Genomic DNA, 25,701 nt, shown 5'->3' with positions numbered 1-25,701 from the left:
CTATAAATGAAACCAATAAATTATTCAATGTTTGTAGTCAAGTAGAGTGCAATTATTTAAAAAATAAATTATATATCAAGTGAAAAATACAAAATATATTATGTATACAACATGTATGTACAACCCTATACATATACATACATACATTTACAAATATAAAAATATAAATATATATATATATGTATATATATATATATGTCTGTATGTAAAACAAATAATCAAAATCAATCGCATTTGTAGCCATTGCCTGCAAAATTCAATAAGATCTGTACCAATCGTAACTTATCGATCAATAAATGAAAATAATCAATAAACAATCAGTTAAAAGTAAGCGCTAGAATTGATACCATAATCGTGCAGATTATGCAGTAATTACCAATTGAATTATTGAGTAATTAATTATTTTATCAAATATTACGTAAAGTCAACAATTATTAACCAATTAATAGTTTTTGTGGTCTTATTTTGTTTCGATTTTGCATTTTGAAGAATAATTTACAATTTGATTGTGCTTCGCATACACATACCTTAGTTTGTATAATATATTAATTATTTATATCTTAAAAATTTCGGCTAAAATTATAAAATATTTAATTGTGCACCATTGTTGTATATCTATTTTGCATATATAGTTGGGCGACCGGAAACGTTTTTAACGACATCGCAATGTGGAATGTAGTCAGTTCTTTAGTCAGTTCCAAGGTTAATCTATCGTTGATTGTTGGGTGGTATGCCAATCAATGCATTGTTAAGAGTTCTCAACAACAAGATCAACAAAAGTATTTATCGATACATCAACCGATTCTAAATGATCAGTCAAGTTTGACTTACTTAAGATACAGTGCACAGGTACTTGACATAGATACTCGATACACTTCAATAAAATGGGAGCGCGAATAATTCAAAGAAATTGTAAAAAACCTAAAATCTAAACCATAATCAATAATCAATTCGCAGTCCCGGCACATAAGATAACAAGAAGCCAATCCATAATACAAGCCGGTGCGGTTGCCAACGCAAAATCCGTAAATACTTACCGTATAATCTTTCGAGGTGGCACCCCATATCTGCACAACATATGCGCTTTGTTTATCTGCGAGATACTCTCATTTCGTATTTGTATTGTGCCTGATCAATGAATCGTATAAAAGAATGCAGCTACAATCGATTTGTGCAGTTCTTAATTTTCAGCTAGTGAAGAACATGTCGCTACAATTAGCCAGTTTAATTGGTCTCTCCAACGATGATGGTCCAGCATATAATCCGCGACGTAAGTGAAACTTATGATAAACACTACTAAGATTATTCAAAGTTAAAGTTACATAGAAATATATGGAAATACATATTACATTAAAAGACAAGCCATGACCAAACTGGCTATAGAAGTTCGAAGTCTTCTAGGTAACTTGCAACGTTACTGTGACTTGTGGCAGACAATTCGAAGAAATCATCAATTTAAGATATATTATTGATTTAGAGGAAGCATTTTTTCTCTCATGGCTTAACATCGGTTCAGTTTTATCAATGTAAAATGAGTTTGAAGTGCAAGAAAACATATGTACCAAAAACATCAAGGTTTATATACTCTGCTACCATTTGCAAAAAAGAGTTGTAGTAATTTAATATAAAGTAACAACAATGCACTTTCAAAAGAGTGTGAGAAATGCTTCATTTGAAATACAAGCTTTCATAAAGAGCACAAGGCATGCAAAGTTTTATTTTTCAGCAGTGAAGAGGGAGAGAGAGAAAGAGAAAATGTGGGAGGCCAAAGCTCACTCCATAAGCGCTGACAGAGCTTAAGCTTTTGTGCTTTCGCATATGCGAATAGTTGTCGAGTGTGGTGGTTTGGTTTAGTAACCAACTGTGCTTCAGGCGAGTAGGTCTTGTTCCGACAGTTGGTCGCACGTTCATTCTTGGACTCCATCTCTCTGTCTCTTTCTCTCTGGTCAAAGGTGCGTAGAGTGCGAAGTGATCTTTGCACCGGCCTATTTGGATTAAGTATCGCTTTCCGTTTGTTTTGTTTATAAACAATTAATGTTACGCATATTCTTGTTCCACAGTTACGCAGAGAAATCGGACTAGCAATAATAAAACGATGTCTTCGCTGCGCTTCTATTATGATCTGATGTCGCAGCCCTCGCGGTCGCTGTTCATCATCTTTCGGCTGAGTGGCATGCAGTATGAGGATTGTGTTGTGGCACTCCGAAACGGTTGGTGGTCAATACACCTTATCTATTCTGTGTTATCTTATAATAATGCCTGTGACTTTGCACTTTACACTTTGGCAGGCGAACATCTGACCGATGAGTTTAAGCAGAACATCAATCGCTTTCAGCGTGTGCCCTGCATCAATGACAATGGCTATAAGCTGGGAGAGAGCATTGCCATCTTGCGTTACCTGAGCGCCAAGGGCAAGATTCCGGAGCACTTGTATCCCAAGTATTTTGTGGAACAGGCGCGCGTCGATGAGTTCCTCGAATGGCATCATATCACGCTTCGCGTGACTTGTGCTCTCTATTTCCGCACCATCTGGCTGGATCCGCTGCTGACGGGACGTACGCCGTCCGAGGCAAAGATCGAGACGCTGCGCATGCATATGGAGCGTAATCTGGACATTGTCGAGGAGGTGTGGCTGAACAAGAAAGAGTTCCTTACCGGACCCACGCTCACTGTCGCCGACATATTTGCAGCCTGTGAAATTGAACAGACGCGTAAGTAGTAATACCCAGTAATACTATTCCGCTTGTTATCCAACTCAGTGCGACCTTTCATCCTTTCCCGCAATAGGCATGGCCGATTATGATGTGCGCATTAAGTATCCCAAGATACGCGCCTGGCTGAAGCGAGTGCGACAGAGTTGTAATCCCCATTACGATGCTGCTCACCATATAGTTTACAAGATATCAGGCACGGGACCACAAGCCAAGCTTTAAGAGCATTCCATATATGTTTGAACAGATTCTGTAACCCTATATGTATATACAAAATCTTGTATCTTTATCTTTCATGTTTAGTTGTCTTAGATTAAGTATTATTAATATAAAAATGTATAAAATATGTAACTAAATAATCTTTTTGATGCATTTAATGAGATTTTTTAAATATATAAATTTATTTGTGTAAGTTTATTATAAAGATATTTTTTGTTGCAGAAAATAGAGATGCGCTACAGATACGAAAAAATATATTGAACAAATCGAACATATTATAATAAGTGGAAATTGTGTATTATTGGGGGCTATAAATATATACATTTTTAGGGTGAGCATTACAATTTTAATAGCATATTTTTAAGATGAATAATAATTGCAGAAAAATTACACTTTCAGAAATATAGGCCCACATCTGCCAAATCCTTACAGATTTTTAAAGGACCAGATGGGCTAGCATCGCAAGGACATCTTCCATCAAACTGCATACGGAGGTCATCTAAAACACAAAATACATTGTGTAAATCGATTCTTACCTCCCACAAGTTCAGATATGTAAGTCCCGTCAAATGCCATAGAGATATGGCTTGACTAATCTTTCCCAGCAGTGCCCAGTGTACATCGAAAAATGCTTATTATTATCGCATTACAAGTATTCTTACGATTTCTTTTATTGTGTCGTCATTGTAGCTTTTATAAATTCACATTTATTAAAAAAAATACAATTTTAAAAAATAACTACCTAAAACTAATAAAAAATATTAATAATATGTAATATAATATAATATATATAGCAACGTTACGCGCTTGGTTCTCTAACATTTTGCAACAATTTTTTTTTCTGTTTTTGCGATAACAAAACATAATAAGTATAAGTAAAAGTAGAGTTACAAAAAAAATATATAGGAGAAATCATTTAATTAATCAAAATAATAAAATTAAAATGGTATATACAAAAAAAAAAAAAAGGAATCTATACAATATGCATGCGTGTTTATATACACATATAAAATGATTTATCCTGTATAAGAACAAATATTCAATTGTGTGTGTATATATACATATGCATGTATGTGTGTGCGTGTGTGTGTGTGTGTGTGTTTGTGTATATATAAAACTACATACAACTCTAGGCTATATATGTACTTAACTCTAATTGCATATATTTCTGTGTTGCATTCAACTTAAAATAATACAAAAAATATACAACTACACAAGAATATGTATGTATGCATTGTATTGTATATTGTATATTGTATATAGGTATGTATGCTTGTAAGTATGCTAATTATTATGGATTCTTGTATGCGTTTCGAACTTTCTTCTCTCACTTCTGTCACACATTCAAAAAAATATATATGTTATGCTCTTCACACTTATGCAGCAATTGCTGAAATATTTAAATACATTTATGTATATGCTTGCCGAAGGGATTATATTTGAACGAAATGTTGTAGATTGTTGCGTATCTTAGCGTATTTGCACCGTTTTTTTTTCTTCCGTTTTTTTCTTTTTTGTGTCGCCTGTGAACAACAAAACGGCTGCACGTCTTCTGATGATTGCCCAGCCAACTAACGGTTAATATATGACAAAAACGTGGTGGATTCTTAAATTCTAATGACACGCGAGCACCAAATAGCATATACGTCTGTCTATATATATATATATATATATATATATATATATATATGTACAATACATATACGTGCTGTCCATTGCCAATTGAGCACCGATTTGGCCAGTGTTCCCTAAATCATGTCACTAACGAAATTTTAAAGCAAATCAATTAAGGCACCAAAAATAATACAGAAAAAAAAAACGAGAAAACAACAAAAAAACTGTTGCATCTATGCATTATGCATCGCATAGACAGGTACAGGTACAAATTACATACATGACCGCTGAAATATGTTGCAGTTGCATATACACAAGCAGTTGCATGTCGCCAGAAGACGTAGCCATCTATTTATCTCTTCATCTATATATGTGTGTGTGTGTCTCATTTAAGCACTGTACAGGCGACATGGTTTGGTTATACGTGTAAATAAATATATATATGTATATGTGTGTATATATATATATATATATATATATATATATATGCTATAAACTATTATGTATGGCTATCAAGTATGTTGCGCCAACTTTAGCTTATATACGTATGTATATACGTATCAAATTGTTTGTATATGTGTGTATGCGTGTGTGTGTGTATGATTATATTACAATTATAAGTATGTATGTATATGGGTTAAGCATATTTCGTACTCTGTATACGTTTTACAAAATAGTTATGTATATATTTCTCTCTCTCTCTCTCTATCGCTCTCTCTCTATCTATCCGTCTCTTTCTACGACTCTATCCGACTCTATCTGCTGCATGAAAACTTTTGCTTTTTCTTTGTTCCCTCGTATGTGTGGTGAATGTGGTGTGTGCGCTTGAGCCACAATATGTTGATATAAATACTTTTGCCTGAACATAATTATATTGCATACAACTATGCTGTTATGTATATATATATATACATATATATATATATATATATATAACTCGGTTTAATACTACGATTTTTCCAATATATGTTTGCATCTCCATCTCTCACACATTCGCTCGCTCGCTCGATTCCTTTCCTCCTGTCTCTCTCTCTCTCTCTCTCTCTCGCGCGCATGTCTCGCTCTCTTCCTTACAACAGATTATACTTTCGCTGTGATTTTGATTATTTCTGCAAGAGTTGAAAATTCACAAGTTAGCTTTAGGATAGTAATTAAGATAATTGTTGTATGTTGACGCACCTGATTCGCTGCCAATTTATTAAAGTTATTTTTAGTACCGCGCACGATTTATGTTCTTGATCCTGATGCCAACTTCGAGCACCTGATCACCGCCAGCAGCACCGCCCCCGCCGACACTGCTACTGCTGTTATTTGATGAGCTGCTATTGCTGCCTGCGCTGCCGACACCACCACCACCAGCACCAGCAACACCACCACCAGAGCTGTTGCCATTGCTGCCATCGCTAAGTGGTGAAATGTTGTTGTTATTGTTGTTGTTGGTTGTGCTATTGTTGGCCACAGTGCTTGCAGAAACGGGCAACGCGACATTGGCATCGGTGACAACGCCAGCACCACTGACATTCGCACTAACACTTGCACTGGCACTGGCCGGCGGTGCGCCCAGTCTGCGCAACACTGTCGTTGTTGTTGTCGTTGTGGTTGTCGTTTCGGCAGCTGCGCCACTGCCGCCACCGCCACTGCCACCGCCCAATTTCAGCAGCTGCTGCTGATGGTGTCGATTGTGATGATTATAGTTAATGGCAGTCAAATCGTGCCCGGCTGAACCACCACCACCACCAGCACCACCACCGCCCCCGCCACTGTTGGCCGCATAATCGTGCGGTCCGCCAACCGTGTGACGTCGCTTAATCGAGCGATTCTGTTTGTTTTGTATCTGCCGCTTCTTGGTCAGATTCATGTCAGTCTTTTCGTCCTTGGTCAGCGCAGCGGCGGCATGTGCCCAAGACGATGACGATGACGTTGGGGAGCAGCAGGCGGCTGCAGCGGCAGCGGCAGCAGCTGCCGCACTCGAATTGCTGCTGCTCATGTGTCGTGTGGAGTAGTTGCGACAGTTGAAGCTGGCGCTCCGAAAGAGTCGATGATCGCGCCGCTTTTTATTGTAGCGCTCGAGAAAAAACGACGGCGATGGTGCGGCCATTAGTAGCTTCTCCTTTGGATCGCTCGTCGTGGAGCCCTCCGAGTCATCCTCAGAACCGGCGCCAACGCCACCCCGCTCATATGCCAGGGAGCTGCTAAATCGCAGATTCTTGCTGCCGTATGAATTGCGCTGGGCGACGGAGCCACCAATTTGCGAGCTGGGCGTACCGGCTAGTGGCGTTGAGGCGCTGCTCGAACCGGTACCAGTGCCGGCGGTGGGTGTGGCAGCGCCACTAGCCGGCGCCGTTGAGCTGCCCTGATGGATGGGCGCCGTTGCCGAATGTTGCAATTTGTGTGCCGCCTTTAGCAGGCTGGCAGGGAGCGGTGCCACCGTTGGCTTCATCATTAGCTGCTGCAGTTGCTGCTGCTGATTGTGGTGTTTATCTTCTTTGGGCTCACCCAAACTGTTGGTGGCCGTGCACGAGCGGCTTAAGAGCAGCGAATGTGGTGCGTCCAATGGACAAAAGTTGTGGAACAGTCGCTCCGGCGACTCATCCGCATACGGAATGTTTTCGGAGTGCAAGTGCAGCGGCTGACCCAACGTATGCCGACGATTCTTGGGAAATTCAGGTGAACCGTTCTCATCGTTTGACTCCGAGCCGCTACGTAAATTACGCAGCTTGCTGTCCAACGTGTCCGTAATGGTGGTCAGCGACATGGAACCTGAAAATTACCAAAAACATAAAACGAAGCATTTGAATTTGTGTTATTATTATTTTTAGATTATTATCTGGCAGTAATATGAGCATGCTTTGTAGTCTTAAATATTCTTGGATGCCATTGGTTTGTGCTGTGTCTGTGTCTGTGTTTACCTGTGTCGCTGAGACGACTGCTGGAATCATCGTCCGTAAGCAGTACGGAGATATCAACGCTGCTCCGCTGCTGCTGCTCATGTTTGCCAATGCTGCCGGTCGAGTCCACGCTGCCCGAGTCCTTCTCATCGAGGCTGGCCTTGCGTGTTTGGGCGCTGCGCGAACTGGAGCTGGACAAGAAACCGGCCGTGGTGCGCTTCTTGGTGCTCGTCGTGGCCGCCTTGGCTGTGGTGGATGCCGTCGCGGAGGATTGATTGGTGCTGGTATGGCTGGATGAGCCCATCGCTGAGTAGAGCAGCTTGCTTGTGGTGCTTATCTTGCTGCTGTGCAGCGTGGAGCTGCTGCTGGTGCTGGTCGTGCTGCTCGCTGATACCTTGGCGTAGTCCAGCGACTGAAAGTGAACAGCGGGCAGGATTAAACCAAAATCGCAAATGCTTTGCACAGCCTTGCGCTGCATTCGTCTTTGGTTGTTGGTGCGAATGGTTGTGGTTGTGGTGGTGGTGGTGTTGGTTGTGGTTGTGGTGGTAATGGTGGTGGTGATGTTGGTGTTGGTGCATTGGGAATTGGCTTGACTAGTGCCGCTTACCAGAACACTCTCGCCAGAGTAGGTGTCGGAGCTAACGGCGCTGCGCTTGCCGTGGGTGCGTCTACGTAGCTGCGGAATGAATCGTGAGGAGCGCGTCTCGCGCTCTGTGATGCGCTCAATCTTGGACAGATTGTGCAGCAGCATGCTCGTTTGATCTTCCTGTGTCTGCTGTGGTTGCGCGGGACAAGGCGCCGCTGCACCGCCGCTCAAATCGGCCAGATCCGGCAGACTGCCGCCCTCGAAGAAATACTCGTACTGTGAACAGAACAGAGATAAAAAAACAGTGGATTAGGGATTGGTGGAAGGGGGGTATTGAGTGACTCACCTGCGTGACAAGCAGCTCGACAATGCGACACTGATGCTTCATATCCTTGACGGCCGTTTCCAGAGTATCGTTCGGTGTGCGAATAATGGAAGGCCCAAAGATAATGGCCAGATTCTTTGGCTCCATGCGATTAACCTCGCAGTTGTCGCTGACGCGGCACAGATGCCGTATCAAATGCTTCATTGTCTCGTACGGATGACGCGGCAGCGATTCGACAATGTCCTTGAGCAGCACAATGCGCTCCATACCAGTTTTCTTGTCCGCTTCAATGAAGTTGATATAGAAACTGGCCGGCATCAGTGCATCCGGCAGGCTGCGTATAAATAGCTTAAGCAGACTGCTAACCACATTCACATCCTCCCATCGGACGTCGGTGGCACAACTCTCGAACTGGAATTCCTTTGTGTTGACCAGCTCAGATAGCTCGGAAATTGCTGCCTTGTTACCGGGTATACGATAAATACCCACCACGCCCAAGCCCTTTGTTTCCACAATGTTGGTGCAGACCTCAACGAGATGCGGCACGTATGCGTTATTCTTGCCCATTGGACAGGCGCGCAGTGGCAGCCCAATGGAGCCACCCGTCTTGTTCACACAGCCAGAGGGTGAGGCTAGGTCGCCATGGGAGACGCCGCCGCCGCTGCCACCACCACGTCGGAATAGCAAATCTTTCCAGTTCTTTGACTTTGGTGAGCCCAAATCCTTATCCGGTACATGCTTGTTGGAGGGCTTGCGCAACTTCATCACCGGCGATATCGACTCACTGGTGACAGCCACCGCCGTAGCGGATGCAGCCGTTGGTCCTTCCAGCATGCCACCGCCACTGCCCGAGTGCGAGCTGAGCGGTGAACTGTCCGCAGCGCCAGCGACATCGTCTAGATAACTGCTCGTGGCAGCTGTTTTCTGGGGCTCAGCCAGCTGCTTGCCTGCTGCCGGCTGTTCCTGCGAAAAGAACGAAATCATGTATGAGAATCAAATCATCAAGGGAGCGACTTTATTTTGTAATTACTTACATTATCATCATAGTTGAGACTATCCTTCCATTGGAGCAAGCCAAAGAGGCGCTTCATCTCATTGCTGCTCTTGGTCTTGAAGAGGATTTCGGTGTAGGGGCCGCAGGATGGTGCCGTTGTCGCCGGCGTCTGCGGCTCGGCGGCGCTGCTGCTGCCCGATGAGGTCAGCTTCTCATGGGCATCGTCCAAATTGAGCTCATTGCCCAATGTGGCCAAGTGGGCGCCACTGACGCTGGGCTTCGACTGCATGCGTATCAAGTATTTCTTTTTGTCCTGTGACTCGTCGAAAAACTTAAAATTTCTAATATCAAGCTCTATCACCTGTTTGATTATGGAGTGGATATATATCGAAGTAGTATTGCACACTATTGTATTGTATTGTATGTATTTAATTGCCAATCGTTACTTACATTCTGGTCCGACTTGGCATGGCGGCCAGAGTATATGCGCAACACATCGCCCTTAATCTCCAGTTTGACCTGACGCCACGAGCGATACTCGGACATGCGCTGCAGCAGACAAATGTCAAAAAATGTGGTCAAATGTGAATTCAATTTTCAAGTGGGTGTGTGGCTTACCTTGCCATTGATGCAGGAGGACTTAATCTCGATTTCTGTCTCAAAGGCCTCCAGCTCATTGGGCACATACTTGCCATTAAGCTCGGCATCAATATGAATGCTATGCGATGATGATGCGAATGATTGCAATTAGTCCAGGATCTGTGTTGGGAAATGAGTCGCACTTGCGACTAGTGGGACTCACCTGCTGCGCATTTCGCTGTTGATTGAGGCACGCCGACTGCCATGGAGAGCGGAGAGGCGCACATCTTCCAAGCCGTTGGGTGTCTCAATAAATTCATGGCCACCGCCGGTGGCAGCGATCACATCGTATGTGGGATCTGGATGCTCTTCCACCAGCACTTTCGTCTTGTGCGGCTCCACAATGGATGCAACAGCAGCAGCAGCAGCAGCAGCCGCTACACTGCTTGCTGCAACACCATCTGCCGTTGGCGGCTCGCCGTGATACTCTGCCTCGTTGTTGGTGGCACGCAGATATGAGATCCGTCGCACCGGCTTGCCCTCGTCAAAGGAGCTGGAGGCCAGCGGCTTATACCGGCGCACCACATTGCCCGAAACAGACGCAGCATCCACAATGGCAGCGGCTGCAAAATGCAATCTTAGTATTATTCTACATATATATGTGTGTGTATGTAAAAATGCGCACTTACCGCTGCTCTCGGCAATGTCAGCCAATGTGGCCACAGTATGGGAGGAGGAACTGTTGGCGGCCGGTGGGTGCTCCGACACATTGCTATACTCTGAAAGCAACAATTGATTAGTGATTAGTGTTGGCTGGCTATGTGCTATGTGCTTACTACTCGATGGCACCGACGACTCAATGGTGGCATTCGCTAGCGTTGCCTTGTGCAGCTCCATGCGACTTGTAATCTGGCCATCGACGGCGCTGGTATTGCTGCTGCTGCTCTGCTGATACTTGACCTGCATCTGATGCAGTGGATGCTGCTGCAGTGACTCGTATAGAACGCCCTGTTTCTTGGACAGCGCAACGGACGCACTTGTCGATTCGGAGGCGGCATTTGTGTTGATTGACAACGGCTTGAATGGATCAAATCCCTTGGCCATGTGCGAGACCAGTTTGCTCTCAAATCTAAGAGGAGTACATCAACAAAGGATTAACGACCTTTTTGTTTTGTTAGAGGATATGGTATATTCGGGGCTGAACTTACACTTTGTTGGTGACGCCCGTCTCCTGCAGCGTCTCAAAGTAGTCCAACTCCTTGGCGTACTTGCCACTGTTGCTGGCAACACTGACAACCACCTGTCGCTGCTGTGACGGCACCGCTCCCAAGGAGCGTGACGCCAACTTACTGCCCGTATAGCTATTGTACATATCGTAGCCGAGAACAACTTGCTGCTGATGATGGTGGTGATGGTGGTGCTGCTGCTGCTGATGGTGCTGCTGTTTGATCAGCACTTGCTGGCGTACACGCGGTACTGGGACAACGGCGCCTCCACCTCCACCTCCACCCCCACCTCCTCCTCCACCTGCACCAGGTGGCGTGTGCGATGGGAAAAAGTGCTGTACCGGCTGTTGCTGCTGGTGTTGCTGTGGCGATGATTGCGATGTGTTGCCGTTGGATGCTGAGGCTGCTGAGGCGGACAGCACACCGGAGGGCAGCGGGGATTTGAGGAACTCCTCCTTCTGTTTAATCGACTCGCGCAGTCGGATCATCAGGTCGCTGTTTTCGCCGCCGACGCCGCAGCTGCTGCCGCTGGCATTCACTGCATACAATGCTTGACTCAATGCCGCTGCCGATTTGGGTTGGCGCGTGGTGGGCGTGGTTGGTGTTGTGCTTGCTAATACTGTTAGATTTGGCGGCTGATTGGCGCTGTAAGTAGCAACAAACAGAGTACAGCAAATGCAATTGATTACCATTTTTGATCAGAAACAGGCGGACGCAATTAGCTATTATTAAACAAGGCTAAATCCAAGTCAAGTTTATAGCCATTAACTATTTTGAGGGCGCAGTTTTCACCAAGCAGTTTTCAATTCTTGCAGAAGTCAATTCTAAAGCCAAGCAGAGGATTCTTTCTGAGTGTGTTTTTATTCGCATTAAGTATCAATGCATCAATTTATAACCTTATATGGTTTAATCGACTTCATTTATCAATGATATATTCTAACTATATTATTGCACGTACATATCTTCTATAACATTTAGCATTTATTTCAATTGTAGTTTTCTTTTTGCTTATTGCTTGATTTATTATTTGGGATTCATTACAGCAATGGGCAGTAGACATCTGGAACCTATGCCACAGGCGTAAGTAATCTAAGATATTGAAATACTTATTCCAAGCATTTTTTTAAAGCAACCGCACCTGATTGCCATACGAAAAAGTTCGCGTTCGGCTAAAAGACGCTTAGGCGCGTGCCGTAAACGTCGACTGCGACGGCGGCGGCGGCGGCGACTGCGGTTGAGGCACGTGAAGAGATCGGAGTGAATCCGATTTGACGTTGCCAGTTGTTTTGGGTACGCTGGTCACGATAACTGATGACTGAGTGGCTGACTGACTAACCGACGACGACATCGACGTCGTTTGCCAAATACGCGTAAGCTGCGCAATTTGCGTAAACAGCAATGAGCCACGCCCCATGCCTCACGCCCCACACCCCCAACTGCTGAATATTTGTGAATTGTGAATGTGTTATTGTTTGTGCTGTTTGTTTATAAACGAAACGTATTTGTTTAAGAATATTTCGTGCTGTCATTTCAAGCATTTCAAGACTGCAACGGATCAGTTCGAGATCTTTTATGTCGTCGCCTCGGGGCACAGGTGCGCTTAGCCATGTCCATAAATAGTAACAATAACAATAACTATAACAATAACAATAACAAAGTGAGACGGCTTCACTCGAGATAGAGATAGAGAGAGAAAGACAGATGCCCTGTAACCTGTATTATCTAATATCATAGATATATATATACACATATTGAAGCTTAAACCTAAACTTAATTTACTTTAGACACACGAGAACATCCGTTTTGTTGCTGTAGTCGGTGTCGGTGTCGGTGTCTGTGTCTGTGTCTGTGTGTAGCTCTTATGGGCTGTGAGATAAGAGAGTGTTCATACAAATTGACTGCAAAAACGAAACAAAGCGAATACTTGCAGTTTGTTCGCGGGAACAGCGGAGAGGCAGTGGGGCATGGTGGGGGGTTGGGTGGAGTGGCGCAAGCGTCAGTGCATGACGAGAACGAACTCGACGTTGTCCCGACAATGCAGCCAGCCAAGTCAGCCGGCAGTAGTTGCTGTCAGGCAGACTGACTAATGGCCATGACCGTGACATGAGCATGAGCACATGCTCCCCCAACGGCAACTGGGGCTGGCTAAATGGAATATTGCAGAATGTGTGTGTCTGTGTGTGTGTAGGTGTGTGTGTAGGTGTGTGTGTAGGTGCGTGTATATGTGTGTGGAAAGTGCGTGCTTTCATTTGCAATTGCAGCCACAGAAACCCAGACGCACTCTACACTTGATTGAATTAGATTTCAGAAAGAACAGCAGAAGAATCGCATTTGATGGCATTTAAGTTAACTCAATTTGATGCAAGAGGATGCTTCACGGACAGGATATACAGAGAGCACATCCTGCTTGCTTTCTGCTTCATTGTTGCTGTTGCTGATGATGATGATGATGATGATGATGATGAGACTGCTGCTGTTGCATGGCTGCAGGATAAAACAATTTTGCCTCCCCTTAGTGCTCTCGACCGTTGCTAGGATGCAATTTCAGCGCAGATCCAGGAATAGTTGCTTTGAAGTTTACACAATAGTAAATTGATATACATCAAAACGCCAGTGCAGGTGCAGCTCTTAATTGAAATGCTTTTAATAGCGAACAAGCATAATTGATTGAGTTTTATGTTTTCCCAATTAGACTGAGAGTGATTCTAGGTAATTGAATAATGCTAATTTGATAAAGTTTCCATTAAAATCCAGTTGAAAAATCTGCATTGCTCACTAACCGAGTGGTTTCGACGTTCAACAAATAACGTTAATTAAACTAAATAACTCAATTTGTGAATTGTGTCGCAAGTAGATTGAGTAGATTGAGATTACACATTTCCTGAAGTAATGTTAATAGCCGCTGCTCGAGAATGAGTTTCTCTATATTGGGGGTAGTTGCCTAAAGGTTTGAAGTCAACACTATTTAAAAGAAATGTCAGATATTAAAACTCGTTTATGAACCGTGTGAGAAATTCTAAGAAATGCTATAGTGAAATAATGCCAAAGTGAATGCAAATTGCAAATGTGCAAAAGGTTTATCTTTTATGTATGTATGAATGTGTGTAGGAGAATATTATCTTTACATAAGCCTAGTACACAAGCGAACAAAAATAAATAAATAGATATATAGATAGATAGACAAGTGACTCGATACGCCATGAATCGCGGACTCTATTGTGCTGATTTGTTGTTGTTGTTGTTGTGGTTGTTGTTGTTGTGGTTGTTGCTGTTTCTGCTTATCAGTAAAAAGTCAGAGCCAAACAAATGAGCTGTATTTATCAGCCATACAGATAGTAGATACAGATACAGATACAAACTGCCTGTGGGTGTGTGTGTCTATGTATGTGTATTGTGTGGAATTTCGCGCTTTATTGTCTGCTTGTTGTTCATTCACTGACTGGTCATTGTTGTTGCCATTGTTGTTGTTGATATTATTATTGCCGGCTATTGTCCGATTTGCGTATTGGCAACTCTTTCGCCTCTCTTTGCAATTAACAAGTCATAAATAAAAATATGTTGACATATTTGATAAGCCACAATGTTACACTCCGAAACCGGTCAAAAGTCCCCCCCCCCCCAAACCCCCCACCATTCCCACGCGGCTTTCCGAACCCATCGAACAAAAACAGTAAACAGCTTCCCTTCCGCCCACCATCCCATTGGTGGCTCTATCTCCATTTTTGTGGAATTCGCATTGCATTTATTTGTTGGCTGTTTTTGGTATCGATTTCGCCGCTGGTGGCGACGGCGCCCAGCGGTGTCGATGGCGACTATGGCGACACCCATTGGCGTTGACGTCGACGTCATCGTTGCTCTGTCAGCGCCAACGGCAGCGCTGCTGTTCATTGTTTAGGCAGCATACGCAACGGAAACAAAACAGAAAACATCAAACAAATAACTACTAAGAAATTGAGACAATCGCGCATTGTTGTTTTCTTGCTGCTGCTGCTGCTGCTGCTGTTGTTGCTCAAGAAAATCTGAACGCAACATTTGCTCGTGGACATGTTTGTTGCAGCAGTCACTCGATTTGATTTAGTTGTTGTTTTAGCTTTTGTTGGTTGTTGTTGCTAGCAGCTCTGTGCTTTTTATCATTAAAGGCACTTGAACTTTGTGATCTAATAGATCTAATGTATTTCAAGGTCTCTGCAATTATGACAAAACTTTGCGGTGCGAGTGTTTTCGATACAAACCACTCACCCACCCGCCACCACTTTGTCACATTTGTGCTTTTATCAAAGGCAATCACAATAACCACACGATATCAATGATAAGTGCATTTCGAATTCAACGCCAAAATTCAAATTCAACCCACACACTCGAAACGAAACAACAAAAAAAAAAAAGCTCACTGAGTTCAAGATTTAATATATATATATATATATATATATATATTTTTGTTGTGATGCGAAATCTACGCGCTCCACTCGGCATCAGCAACTAAACTAAAGTACAACCCAAAGTCCATACGACTAAGCTGAAATACAAAAAAATAAAATAATAATAATAATAAATAAATAAAAAAAAAAGATTCAAGCGACGAAAAAAAAATCCACTTTGTATGCATGTATGAAATTCATATTAAGCTTGCGACAGCAGCAACGAGACAGACGACAGACAGACGGGCAGGGCCAATTGAAAAGAGCCCCCAGCTATTGAGTGGGCAATCGTCGAACAACCCACCGTCAAGCCAACGACGAACGGAACGACCCATCGACCCACCCAACCACCGAACGACAACAGAACTGAACGCTCTTTCTTTTATTTTATAACCAATTGCGCCACGCGCATAGCGCAAAAATATTTCATTGTGCACATACAGAAGGCACATAATACTCTGTAAATGGATGCGTTGCATATGTGTATGTTTATCGTATATACATATACATATGTATGTATAAGAGTATAGGTATTCAAGTACACAAGTAGTTAGATTTATTGTAATCGCAACGCGAAACAAACAGATTGGATTGTGGGCCTAGTCGAAAGTGATAAACAGGCGATGCTATTTTTGATTCGAGCGAAAAACTCATCGATAATGTCCATGAGGGTAATCTGGATACCTTTCCGAGAACATAGCTATTGCATTTGGATGTTAGTCTGTCAATCAGTACTTCACAAGCGAGAAATAGTACGCTAAACTCTAAGGTTTATAAGCTAAGATTAAGGATCTTCGAAGTGTCTCACAAGGAGTGTCACTCAAAGCTTTCCTTTTTCTTCTCTTTAGTGGGTATCAGGAAAATATAATTCAATTATAAATATAATTATGTTTCTAGAACAATAAATGTTATTCTTTACGTATGAAGTAGTGAGATGCTCAAATCCATATCCATTAAGGTTATCGAATTGCTGGTTGCATTTTGCACCACTGTGCACAGTTTGCATATTATTTGAGTGTGTGTCAAACGTGTCAACTTTGTCATCCATCAAGCATGTTAGTTAAATTCAATATTACACAAAACTCAGGTTGAAAGAATCAAAGGTCAAACAGACAGCGTTCGTTCTTGTATCCTCTATATATATGTATATTTCTACATACATATACATATAGGTGTATTTATGTACAACTATATCTGTCCGTCGGTATGTTCAATTGTCATCATCATGGATCCAACAGCGCATTATACAATTACAGACTTTGCAATGGCTCAAGTAGCCAATTATTTACATAGCCAAGTATTTTTACATAAATCTTTATCTGCATCTTGATCTGCATTGCCATCATCATCATGTCATTTCAGACTCTTGAGCTCCGTCACAATCTCATCTTCAGATATCATATATAGTACATCTCAATCTCAATCTGTGTCTCAACTGGAGGCGTGGTCAGTTGAGGCGGACGATATCCAGTCGGGCGAACGAATTCAAATGCCATTCACAGCGGTTGAACTTATTTCTTTCTCACTTTTTATTTATTTCATTTTTTTTTTTGTTATTATTATTGTGGTGTGTGTTTGCGAGTGTGTTGTACAAAATTCAATTAAATTTGTCGTAATCATTTAACAATGGCGCGTTAACAAATATTCGTTATTCGTGTGCAGTTGCTTTTTGCTTTTTGTTGTTGTCCATTTACGCTCAGCTTATGCATTCACTTACCCATATATATATATATATATATATATATATATATATATAATGTATACGTATAATAATATATATTTATCTATATATATAACTTTATAAATATAGATATGTAAGTATATTTAAGGCTTTGGCGATTTTGCATATGCGGTTTAGTAGTTGTTCTTCTTAATGGCGTTGTTGTTGTGCGATTAGTCAATGAGTTGACGTTGACGTTCCTCTGGTGACATATACACATATAATAATTGATTGCAAACACACACACACAGAGATACACATATAGATATAGGTGTACATGTGCATACTGAAATATGATTTACATCGCATATAGCGACAGACAACGAATGCGACGACAACCGTTGCGTATACGCAATTGTTTGTTTGTCTCCATGTCGAAATGTGGGCGTTATAATGTCCAAAATACACTGAAAAATTCGAAATGTGATTTGAATTTCAACAATTCTCGACACTGAGCATATTTAATATATATTTTTTGCACTTTTCGGTTTTTTTTTTTTTGTTTGTTATTTTTGCTTGTTATTTTAATGGCTTGCAAAGCGAAGCAGACATTAAATATTAAACAAGCATGCTCAGCGCGCAGACACCCTGTACCCTGAATTATATGGAATACAATTTGGGAAAAAGTCAGTTATTATAAGAATAAATAAATAAACAATTGACAGTTGCTTACAGCTGAGATATGCATGTATGGAAGTGGCTGATGCCTCAAATGTCTTCCTAACCACTTTTTATCTACGAGCAAGTGCGCCGCAACTTGCCAGCACGTAATTAGAAACGATAAACACTAAAAACAAAATATAAAGAAAGAATAAAGAATAGAAAAAGCAATTTAACATGGCATCCGAAACACGTGCCAAACACAGTTAACATGGAATCATCCACTCGGCAGAAACTTCCGATGATGTTAAAGAGCTCTCGACTCGAACATTGTTTTTTTAGTATGCGGCTCACAATTAACCAAATAATTCATTAGCAAAGCTTTAGCTCAATTTACATCCAATCAAAATGAGCACAATTCCCAAATGATGTATATTTAAATTAATTTCTTCTACAAATAAATTTATTGATATCCGTTGTTCGATTGTGAGGCACATTATTAATATAGCAAAAGATGCAAATATATTAACAAAATTCTATTAGCAAAGTTACTTTCATAGATTTCTGCTATTGTACAACTCCATATGCTATGCAGAGCAACATATTGAGAAAAAAAATAAATCAGTGAAAATGGACTACTTTCTAAAAAAAAAAAATATATATATATATATATATATATTTATTACTTTTCAAAGTTCAATTGCAGTGCCCACGATGGCTCAAAAGCTTCGCATTCCAACGTTTTGGTCAAATCTGAAGAGGACTGTCTATTACCCTATCCATAAAGATATGCACACACACACACACACACACACATTGAGAGAGAGAGAAAGAGAGAGAGATAGAGTGAAAAGAGGAAGTTCGCCTAGTGGCCGGCCAATGGCATTTTTATGCATTTGCCTATTTTTGTTTTGAAAAACACGAGAAATATGAATAAATGCATTTGTCGTCATTGCCAAATCCAGACGCAGTCGTAAAGTCAACACTGAGTAGACAAATTTTGATGATCAGGGAATATTACGAGTGAAACAAACGCATATCCCAAAGATCGCATTTCAAACAGAATATCGAGTGGAGAAATCAATGCAATATTAATTCGCAATCAACTTTGAGGACTACAATTGATCTGCAGCTTGATAATCCATCAATTATCGATACATATCATGAAGTCATTGATAAACGGCAGACAAATTTGTCGAAATATATGATGTAGAAGCGATGATCAACTACAAAACAAAAGTAATGCTTTAAAAAACACAAAACAATTAACTGAATTAAATGACAATAAGGCAATTTCAAACTACAGATCATCGTGTAATTATCAAGAGCTGAAAATGTGACTCGATAGCAATCAGCTGTTGATAACAACATTTGGAATAAATACTTATCATATATACTTAATGTATGAATACATAAACGATTTTCATTCAACACAACATTGATCAAATGTAGGGGGGCGAAGAATAACAAATAATATATATATATATATATATATATATATATATATATATATGTATGTATGTATGTATGTATGTACATATATGATGAAATCATCAGAGTCAGTCACATTTGGCTGCTGTGTGGTGTTCTATAATTTTATAGGCCGTGGCCGGTCAATGTATGGACTCATCATAATTATAATGCGCCTATATAGATAGATACATATGCATACATACATATGTACATATGTGCATATATGTATATTTTAACTTACATATTTACAAGCATGTACAAATTAATGACTGTGAAAAGTGTGGTAAAGAATGTGCGAAATTGTGCTGGACATTAGATATGGAGACCAGGGATGGGTTAATGGATTGGCCAGAGGGGTGGATAGGGAGAGGCCACACTTTGGGCACAAGGTTCACTTTACAATTGTTTTTAATTATGGTTTTTGCAGCTATTGTTTGTTGGTGCAATTTCTGTGCTTAGCAAATGTCATTTAGAGCATGAACTTAATTTTTAACACACACACATAGAATGACAATTGTATTTGCGTATTTTGTGTTTCAGGCTATTCGATTACTCAATGAAAATCATCTTCCGCTCTGCTGACGTTTAATATTATTTTTATGAACCTTATTTGTTTGTTTGTTTCTTGAATGAAATTCAAATAATGCACAATATGCGTATGCAAACACATAATACAAATCTGTGTGCGAGTGTGTGTGTGCGTGTGTGTGTGTATTGAAAGGATGGGGAGCTAAAAGTAAGCAGTCTCTCCATGCCACCATAAATCAACCATGGCGCACAGTGTGATCAAGTTCATTGAAACCGCTAACGGCGACGGCGCCAAAGGCTGTTGGCCAGTAAACTGTCAATTTGTCTCACTGAATGAATGTGAATGTGTGTGTATTTTTGTGTATGCCTTTGCAAATAAATATTAACGAAACATTCGAATACATACAAATATATATATATATATATATATATATATACCCATGTGTATGTATATGTCGATTAGCATTGGCAGTGGTTCACATCAGTGTCAAAAATCTTATCGATCAACGAACATAAACAAATTAAATTTATTCAAATATATATATATATATAAATTTAATTTATTATATTGTAACAATGATCATCTGTTGGCGAAATTAATTCGACAATAGTTTTGTTTTCAGCAAGAATGTCGAAATTATCAAATAAATATCTGCATATGCATTTGAATCGGATAATGATTAATGTCTTATTATTCAATTAAGGAAGATTGATGGGTTTACTTTCCCCACAAAAATGTAGTGTATTAACTCTCTTTACTCGACGCTGTTTAAGTTTTTAGTTCAACTGTTATAAGTAACGAAAGCTCGTGAATACCTTTTCAAATGTAATTGAAAACTGCTGTTGAAGGTTTTCTCAATAGTTTTTGCCCCACTGTGGCATTTTGGCCAACGGTCGCTGGCCCGTCTAATTGCACTAAACACTGTCATTTTGGCTGCATGGCAAAAGAGAAACGCCAGTGGGCAGAGCGTCGTCACAACCTGCCGACTGTCAGACTGATAAGATTAACAGCCGTTCCTGCCATTGATCCCTGAACGCCCCCCTCCCCCCACCTCATGCTGACGTCAATGGCCCAGGTGGGGCGGGCAGTCGTTGCCATACTCATAGTCGTAGTAGTTTACACTTACCGCATAAAGCTGCTCGACAGCAGCTGCTGCTGCTGCTGATGATGATGATGATGTTGCTGCTGCTGCTGCTGGTAGAGCTGTTGTTGCTGCTGCTGTTGATGCTGATGCTGACGCAGTCCATGGGCCATGTCACCAAAGTCGATGCTGCTGCTGCCACCAGTTAGCGCCGGATGACGTTGCGGATGTAGCTGCTGCTGCTGTTGCTGCTGCTGATATTGGTGCTGGTGGAGCTGATGGTGACTATTGTTGCCACTGCCGCTGGCATTGCTTGTGATGCTGCCAGAACGACTGCCGCCATGAAGCGGCGAGGATGCTGGCGATGACGACGAATTGGCAACAGCGGGATATGAGATCAACTGTTGCTGTGGAAATGTCGGCTTAGCGCCATTTGAGAGCAGCGCGGGCGATCCTTGTGCGGACATCGTTAAACGATTCGATTCTGGCGTATGGGCAATAGACGTATAGTGCTGAGAGCAAAGGGAAATTAAGTGGACAACACACAGATTAGACTGGATAATAATGCAATGACTTTCGATTCGATTCGATTCGATTGGAGCCGATATGTTAAGATCAGTTTATAATTATACAATGTACACGAATCTAAATATGTATAAAGATGTATGTTATTATGTCTTTTGGACTCACCATCTGGAGCACATCGCACTCCTTGGGCACAACGTGCAGAGTTAGCACCGCTGGCGTCTGCTTGATCATCGACACAATGGTGCTGTAGGCAATGCCAGCGATCGGCGTGTTGTTCACCATTAGCACCCGATCGCCCGTCTGTAGATTGGCGTAGTTAGCCGGTCCGTTCGCTTGCACCTCTTTGATGAAAATGGTCTCCATCGCTTTCACTTGGTATGGCGGCAGCGACGTTGGTGACGTTGGCTCCAAGCCGACGACACCGCCGCTGCCGCCGCCGCTGTTGCCACTGTTGCCGACAACGTTTGTCGCTTCCTACACAAAACGTACAAAGCAACAATAAAAATAAAAAGCATTCACAAAAACGTGAAACGACAACAACATAGCAATAAAATAAATGGCAACAAGGAGAGTGGCTCAGAGAGACAGGCAGACAGAGCGAGAGTGAGAGAGAGAGAAACTGAGAGAGATTGGCAGGCCCCAAACAGTAAGAGATCGTCGAAGAGAGTGCAAAACCAAAACTTCGGATGTAATAAAAGTAAAGTGAGCAAAACGCAAATTAGTGCAAAAAAAAGAAGAAAAAACTCCCAAGAGAGTGAGAGAGTGAGAAAAGACTCTTGGAATTTCAAATACCCTATCTGATAAGTAACCCACATTCACATATTATCTTTTTCAAGAAGTCACTAAATAAAGATTTCAATTTGAATATAAGCTACAAACAATCTAAATATTGCTAGGCATTACAAAATTATTAAAATGGTCAATTATTTATAAAAAGCCTTCTTTTTTTAACTGGAAAGACTAGTTTTGATATTTTTTAAATTCGCAACATTTATTGCAGACTTTTTTGTGTACATTAAATTTATATTTGTTGTAATTGTGTTTGACTGGCAGGGAGCTGAGATTCGAACACGATTTTTTTTTTGGCTGTTTTTTTTATCTAAAAGTCAAACGAAAACACATTGTTGCCGTTGCTTCCAAATGGTCAACTTGACGTTGTAGCGAACCATTCAACGTACTCGGTATACTTTGGCCAGCACTGTCAAGAGCAAAAGAAAGCAGCAACGGCCATTTGAATAAGCGGCGCGTGCGTTTCGCTCACGTAACGGCAGCGACTGCGATCGATACAGAGACAGTGACAGTGCCAGCGACTGAGGCAGACGCAGAGGCAGAGGCAGAGGCAGTGGCAGAGACTTGCCGAAGCGCAAAAAGCAAAAGTGCCAAAGCGATCGATGACTAATTGGAGATGCAGGCAACCAGGCTAGCTACTCTCACAGACACAGACACACACACACATGTAAGAGCACACATACATGCATATACGTAAGTATGTATGCCTGTGTGTATGCCTGTATGGATGTATGTCTGTATGTATGTCTGTATGTATGTATGTATGTATGTATGTATGTATGTATGTATGTATGCATGTATGTATGTAGGTAGGTGCTGACCGGTGCGCTTGCGCACTGTCTTGGCCTGCTCTCTACATTCGAAGAAATATAGACAATAATTTAGAATTTGTAGTTTTAAAAATATTTTCTTGATTTAAGAAATCAATTTAGCAGCGCCCATCTTATTGTGTCTTCTTTTTTAAATGTATACATTAAGGATATAGTGAAGTATGTAAAAGACAGAAGGAAGCATCTCCAACCCGGTATATAATATATATATTCTTGATCTCGTATACACCGGGCATATCAAGTTTATGTAATTTTATTGATAACTGCCCCCGTTTCTCGAAAATTGATACGTTTCGATTGTCGTTAGCAATAAAAGCCAACATTTAAAGGATGTAAAATTTACATTGACATTTTAATATTCAAGTCGATAAGAAACACTTTGGTTATAACCAGAAACCTATTCTCATGATGATCTTATTTCTATAGGAGCGTGAATGTGTGCAAAAGGGACGGCATGAAATCGACGTGCGTGTAAATATATTGGTGTGATTGCTGCAGAAATGAGTGCACTTTGAGGCATGCTTATATTTGAATGTGCAAATCCTTGAAAGGGAAATCTGGAAACTAGAATAGGTTCAGGGTTTATCGTAGTCGAGTTTACTCGACTAAAATGTCCTACAATGCAACCAGAATTTAGATATTGTATTTGATTTTATTTTCATAGAAATTAAGCACGGCTTAAGAAAAGTGAAGCTCTATGGCATATTTTGTTTCGAGTGTACTCTCAAAGCTCTCACTGTACCCCATCGCACCTCACCCCACCGCTGCCAATTGGCTGCGACTGTGATGCTTACCTGAGGCCAGCTGGCAGCATCATCTTCCGGTGGATAGGCAATAAAGTGACGCAGCGTAAAACCGAAGCCCTGATTCGGACGCCTCCGTATGACAACCAGCTTTGGCTGTATGGATGACGCAGCAATCGCCGCATTATTGGCCGCCGCTGCCGCAGCGGCTGCTGTGCTGGGAGTCGCTGCTGCTGCTGCAACCGCTGCGACTGCATTCGAGTTTTGTAACATTTTGGAGTTGGCTTTTTTTCTTGTTTTTTTTTTTTTTATGTTTGCTTATCGTTTCTTGTGCGACTATCGCCTGTTTGGCTGCTCCGGCTGCTGTTGCTGTCTTCTGGGCGAGGAGATGCTCTGCTGTTGAAGATGTTGGCTGCTGGTTTCGCTTAGTTGGTCAACCTGCTGCTGCTGCTGCTGATGCTGTTGGCGGCGTCTGCTGCTGCTGCTTCGGCTGCTGCTGCTTGGCTAGTTACGTGTTGCACCCTCATTTGTTTGTTGGCGTACGTTGCGCTCAGCACCGAGCGAAAAACTCGTCAAATTGTTGTTGTTGTTGTGTTTTTTCTTTGCTCCTTCTTTTCGTTTGATCGTCACCTAGCTCGTGTTTCCACTTTTTTCTCTGCTTAAAGTCGTAGTTGTGTGGCCCGAGCTAGGGGCGTCAGGACGCCCATTGTATAGCTCGTGGGGAGCATAGCACTCGAGTGTTGTGGGTTGCCTATCGCATCGGTGGTGTTGTTATGGGCTGCGACCTAAAAGCAAAGCGAAATACAATTCTTATTATTATTAATGTGATACAAGTTCTAAACAAGAAAGTTGACACTATTACGCTATAACAGATACTCTGTAAATAGATCGGAATTAAGTCGATAGATATTCATATTTACTTCATATTCATGCACACTCACAGCGAATAGTCAAAACCCATGCTTAGATTCTTTATTCACTTAATTAGAGAGCAATTGTGACACAGAGAAGATTGGATTGGAATTGGATAAGGTGAAGGATCTACGAGGAGAGGGAGGGAGTTGGACAATATTTTATAATATGATTCCATTTTCATATTTGGGCTATTACAGAAGGTAAATACTAGACAAATTTTACTTTTTTATTATAAGCGCTCAGTTAATATTTATAAATTTCAATCTTAGATATTAGATCTTGTATGCACAATGTATTTATATACTTTATGGGTTCGCAATTATCTGCATCAGTTTGGATTCTTAAGAATTTCTAATAAATATCTCACTTGAACTTCAAAGTTTAATATACAGCTACTTTTTTTTATAATTTTATAATTGGTAGTGCATAAGTGCAAAGGGTATTAACCCTTAGTAGTCTTTTTTATTAGAATTTTGACATCTTCTAGCTTTTATTACCACACAGTCTGAACCTCATTCTCTGTGTGTGTGTGTGTGTGTGTGTTTTGACTGACCATGTTTTTTGTAATAGGTCCCCGTATATATGGTAGTTTTATATAACCACTAAGCAGTGATATAACTCTCCGTTTCTATATATGTACATTCATACATAACATACAGTTACTTAAGTGCTTTTTACTATTTAATCCAAGAAGCTTAAAGACTACCAACACTTTACGACTTTAATTACAAGCGTCATAAAACAGCAACAACAAAAAACAAAGCAAAACAAAGGAAAATGAGAAAGAAAAAAATAATAAATAGCCGAAACTAACTGTGTGCGTGTGTGAATATGTTGTGTGTGTGTGGACATTGACCGTCAAAATGTTGGCAGTTGAAAAGTGTAACACGCCCAGTCGCATTTTTCTTCGTCTGTCCCCCATCCTCCCAACAC

At 41.3% G+C, this 25,701-nt stretch overlaps 2 protein-coding genes across 4 annotated transcripts; one reads left to right on the top strand and one right to left on the bottom strand.

The window, feature by feature from the left end:
• Positions 1-1,858: 1,858 nt before the first annotated feature.
• On the top strand, positions 1,859-3,128 carry LOC6569469 (glutathione S-transferase theta-1). Its single transcript, XM_032741314.1, has 4 exons — positions 1,859-1,952; positions 2,061-2,210; positions 2,289-2,711; positions 2,788-3,128. The coding sequence occupies exons 2-4, from the start codon at positions 2,096-2,098 to the stop codon at positions 2,931-2,933; spliced, it is 684 nt and encodes a 227-aa protein (XP_032597205.1). The 5' UTR covers positions 1,859-1,952; positions 2,061-2,095; the 3' UTR covers positions 2,934-3,128.
• A 1,999-nt stretch (positions 3,129-5,127) lies between these two features.
• On the bottom strand, positions 5,128-24,337 carry LOC6569468 (serine-rich adhesin for platelets). 3 transcript variants are annotated; one of them, XM_032741260.2, is made up of 15 exons: positions 23,905-24,337; positions 21,654-21,965; positions 21,009-21,475; positions 11,125-11,787; positions 10,753-11,045; positions 10,606-10,695; positions 10,140-10,539; positions 9,956-10,055; positions 9,788-9,886; positions 9,378-9,698; positions 8,365-9,306; positions 8,040-8,294; positions 7,454-7,844; positions 5,724-7,304; positions 5,128-5,653 (listed from the first exon to the last, which is right to left on the bottom strand). In XM_032741260.2, exons 1-14 carry the CDS (start codon positions 24,124-24,126, stop codon positions 5,755-5,757), a joined length of 6,105 nt encoding a protein of 2,034 aa, XP_032597151.1. In that variant the 5' UTR covers positions 24,127-24,337; the 3' UTR covers positions 5,128-5,653; positions 5,724-5,754. The 3 variants fall into 3 exon arrangements, with proteins under 3 accessions (XP_032597151.1, XP_001995490.1, XP_043071853.1); XM_001995454.3 differs by having other exon boundaries at positions 7,454-8,294; XM_043215918.1 differs by lacking the exons at positions 21,009-21,475; positions 21,654-21,965; positions 23,905-24,337 and adding an exon at positions 12,281-12,306 and having other exon boundaries at positions 7,454-8,294.
• Positions 24,338-25,701: the final 1,364 nt, after the last annotated feature.

Source organism: Drosophila grimshawi, unplaced genomic scaffold (assembly GCF_018153295.1).
Source record: "Drosophila grimshawi isolate 15287-2541.00 unplaced genomic scaffold, ASM1815329v1 contig_848, whole genome shotgun sequence".
NCBI lineage: Eukaryota > Metazoa > Arthropoda > Insecta > Diptera > Drosophilidae > Drosophila > Drosophila grimshawi.
Note: the sequence above shows the minus strand (reverse complement) of the source record. Positions and strands in the feature narration are given on the sequence as shown.

Excerpts from the sequence above, each read along its gene's own strand:
- LOC6569469 (XM_032741314.1), top strand. The coding sequence starts at position 2,096 with ATGTCTTCGCTGCGCTTCTATTATGATCTGATGTCGCAGCCCTCGCGG. Across the intron at positions 2,211-2,288 it reads TGTTGTGGCACTCCGAAACG|GCGAACATCTGACCGATGAG; the intron begins GTTGGTGGTCAA and ends ACACTTTGGCAG. Across the intron at positions 2,712-2,787 it reads CTGTGAAATTGAACAGACGC|GCATGGCCGATTATGATGTG; the intron begins GTAAGTAGTAAT and ends TTCCCGCAATAG.
- LOC6569468 (XM_001995454.3), bottom strand. The coding sequence starts at position 24,126 with ATGTTACAAAACTCGAATGCAGTCGCAGCGGTTGCAGCAGCAGCAGCG. Across the intron at positions 11,788-21,008 it reads CTGTCGAGCAGCTTTATGCG|CGCCAATCAGCCGCCAAATC; the intron begins GTAAGTGTAAAC and ends TGCTACTTACAG. Across the intron at positions 10,540-10,605 it reads TGACATTGCCGAGAGCAGCG|CCGCTGCCATTGTGGATGCT; the intron begins GTAAGTGCGCAT and ends TGCATTTTGCAG.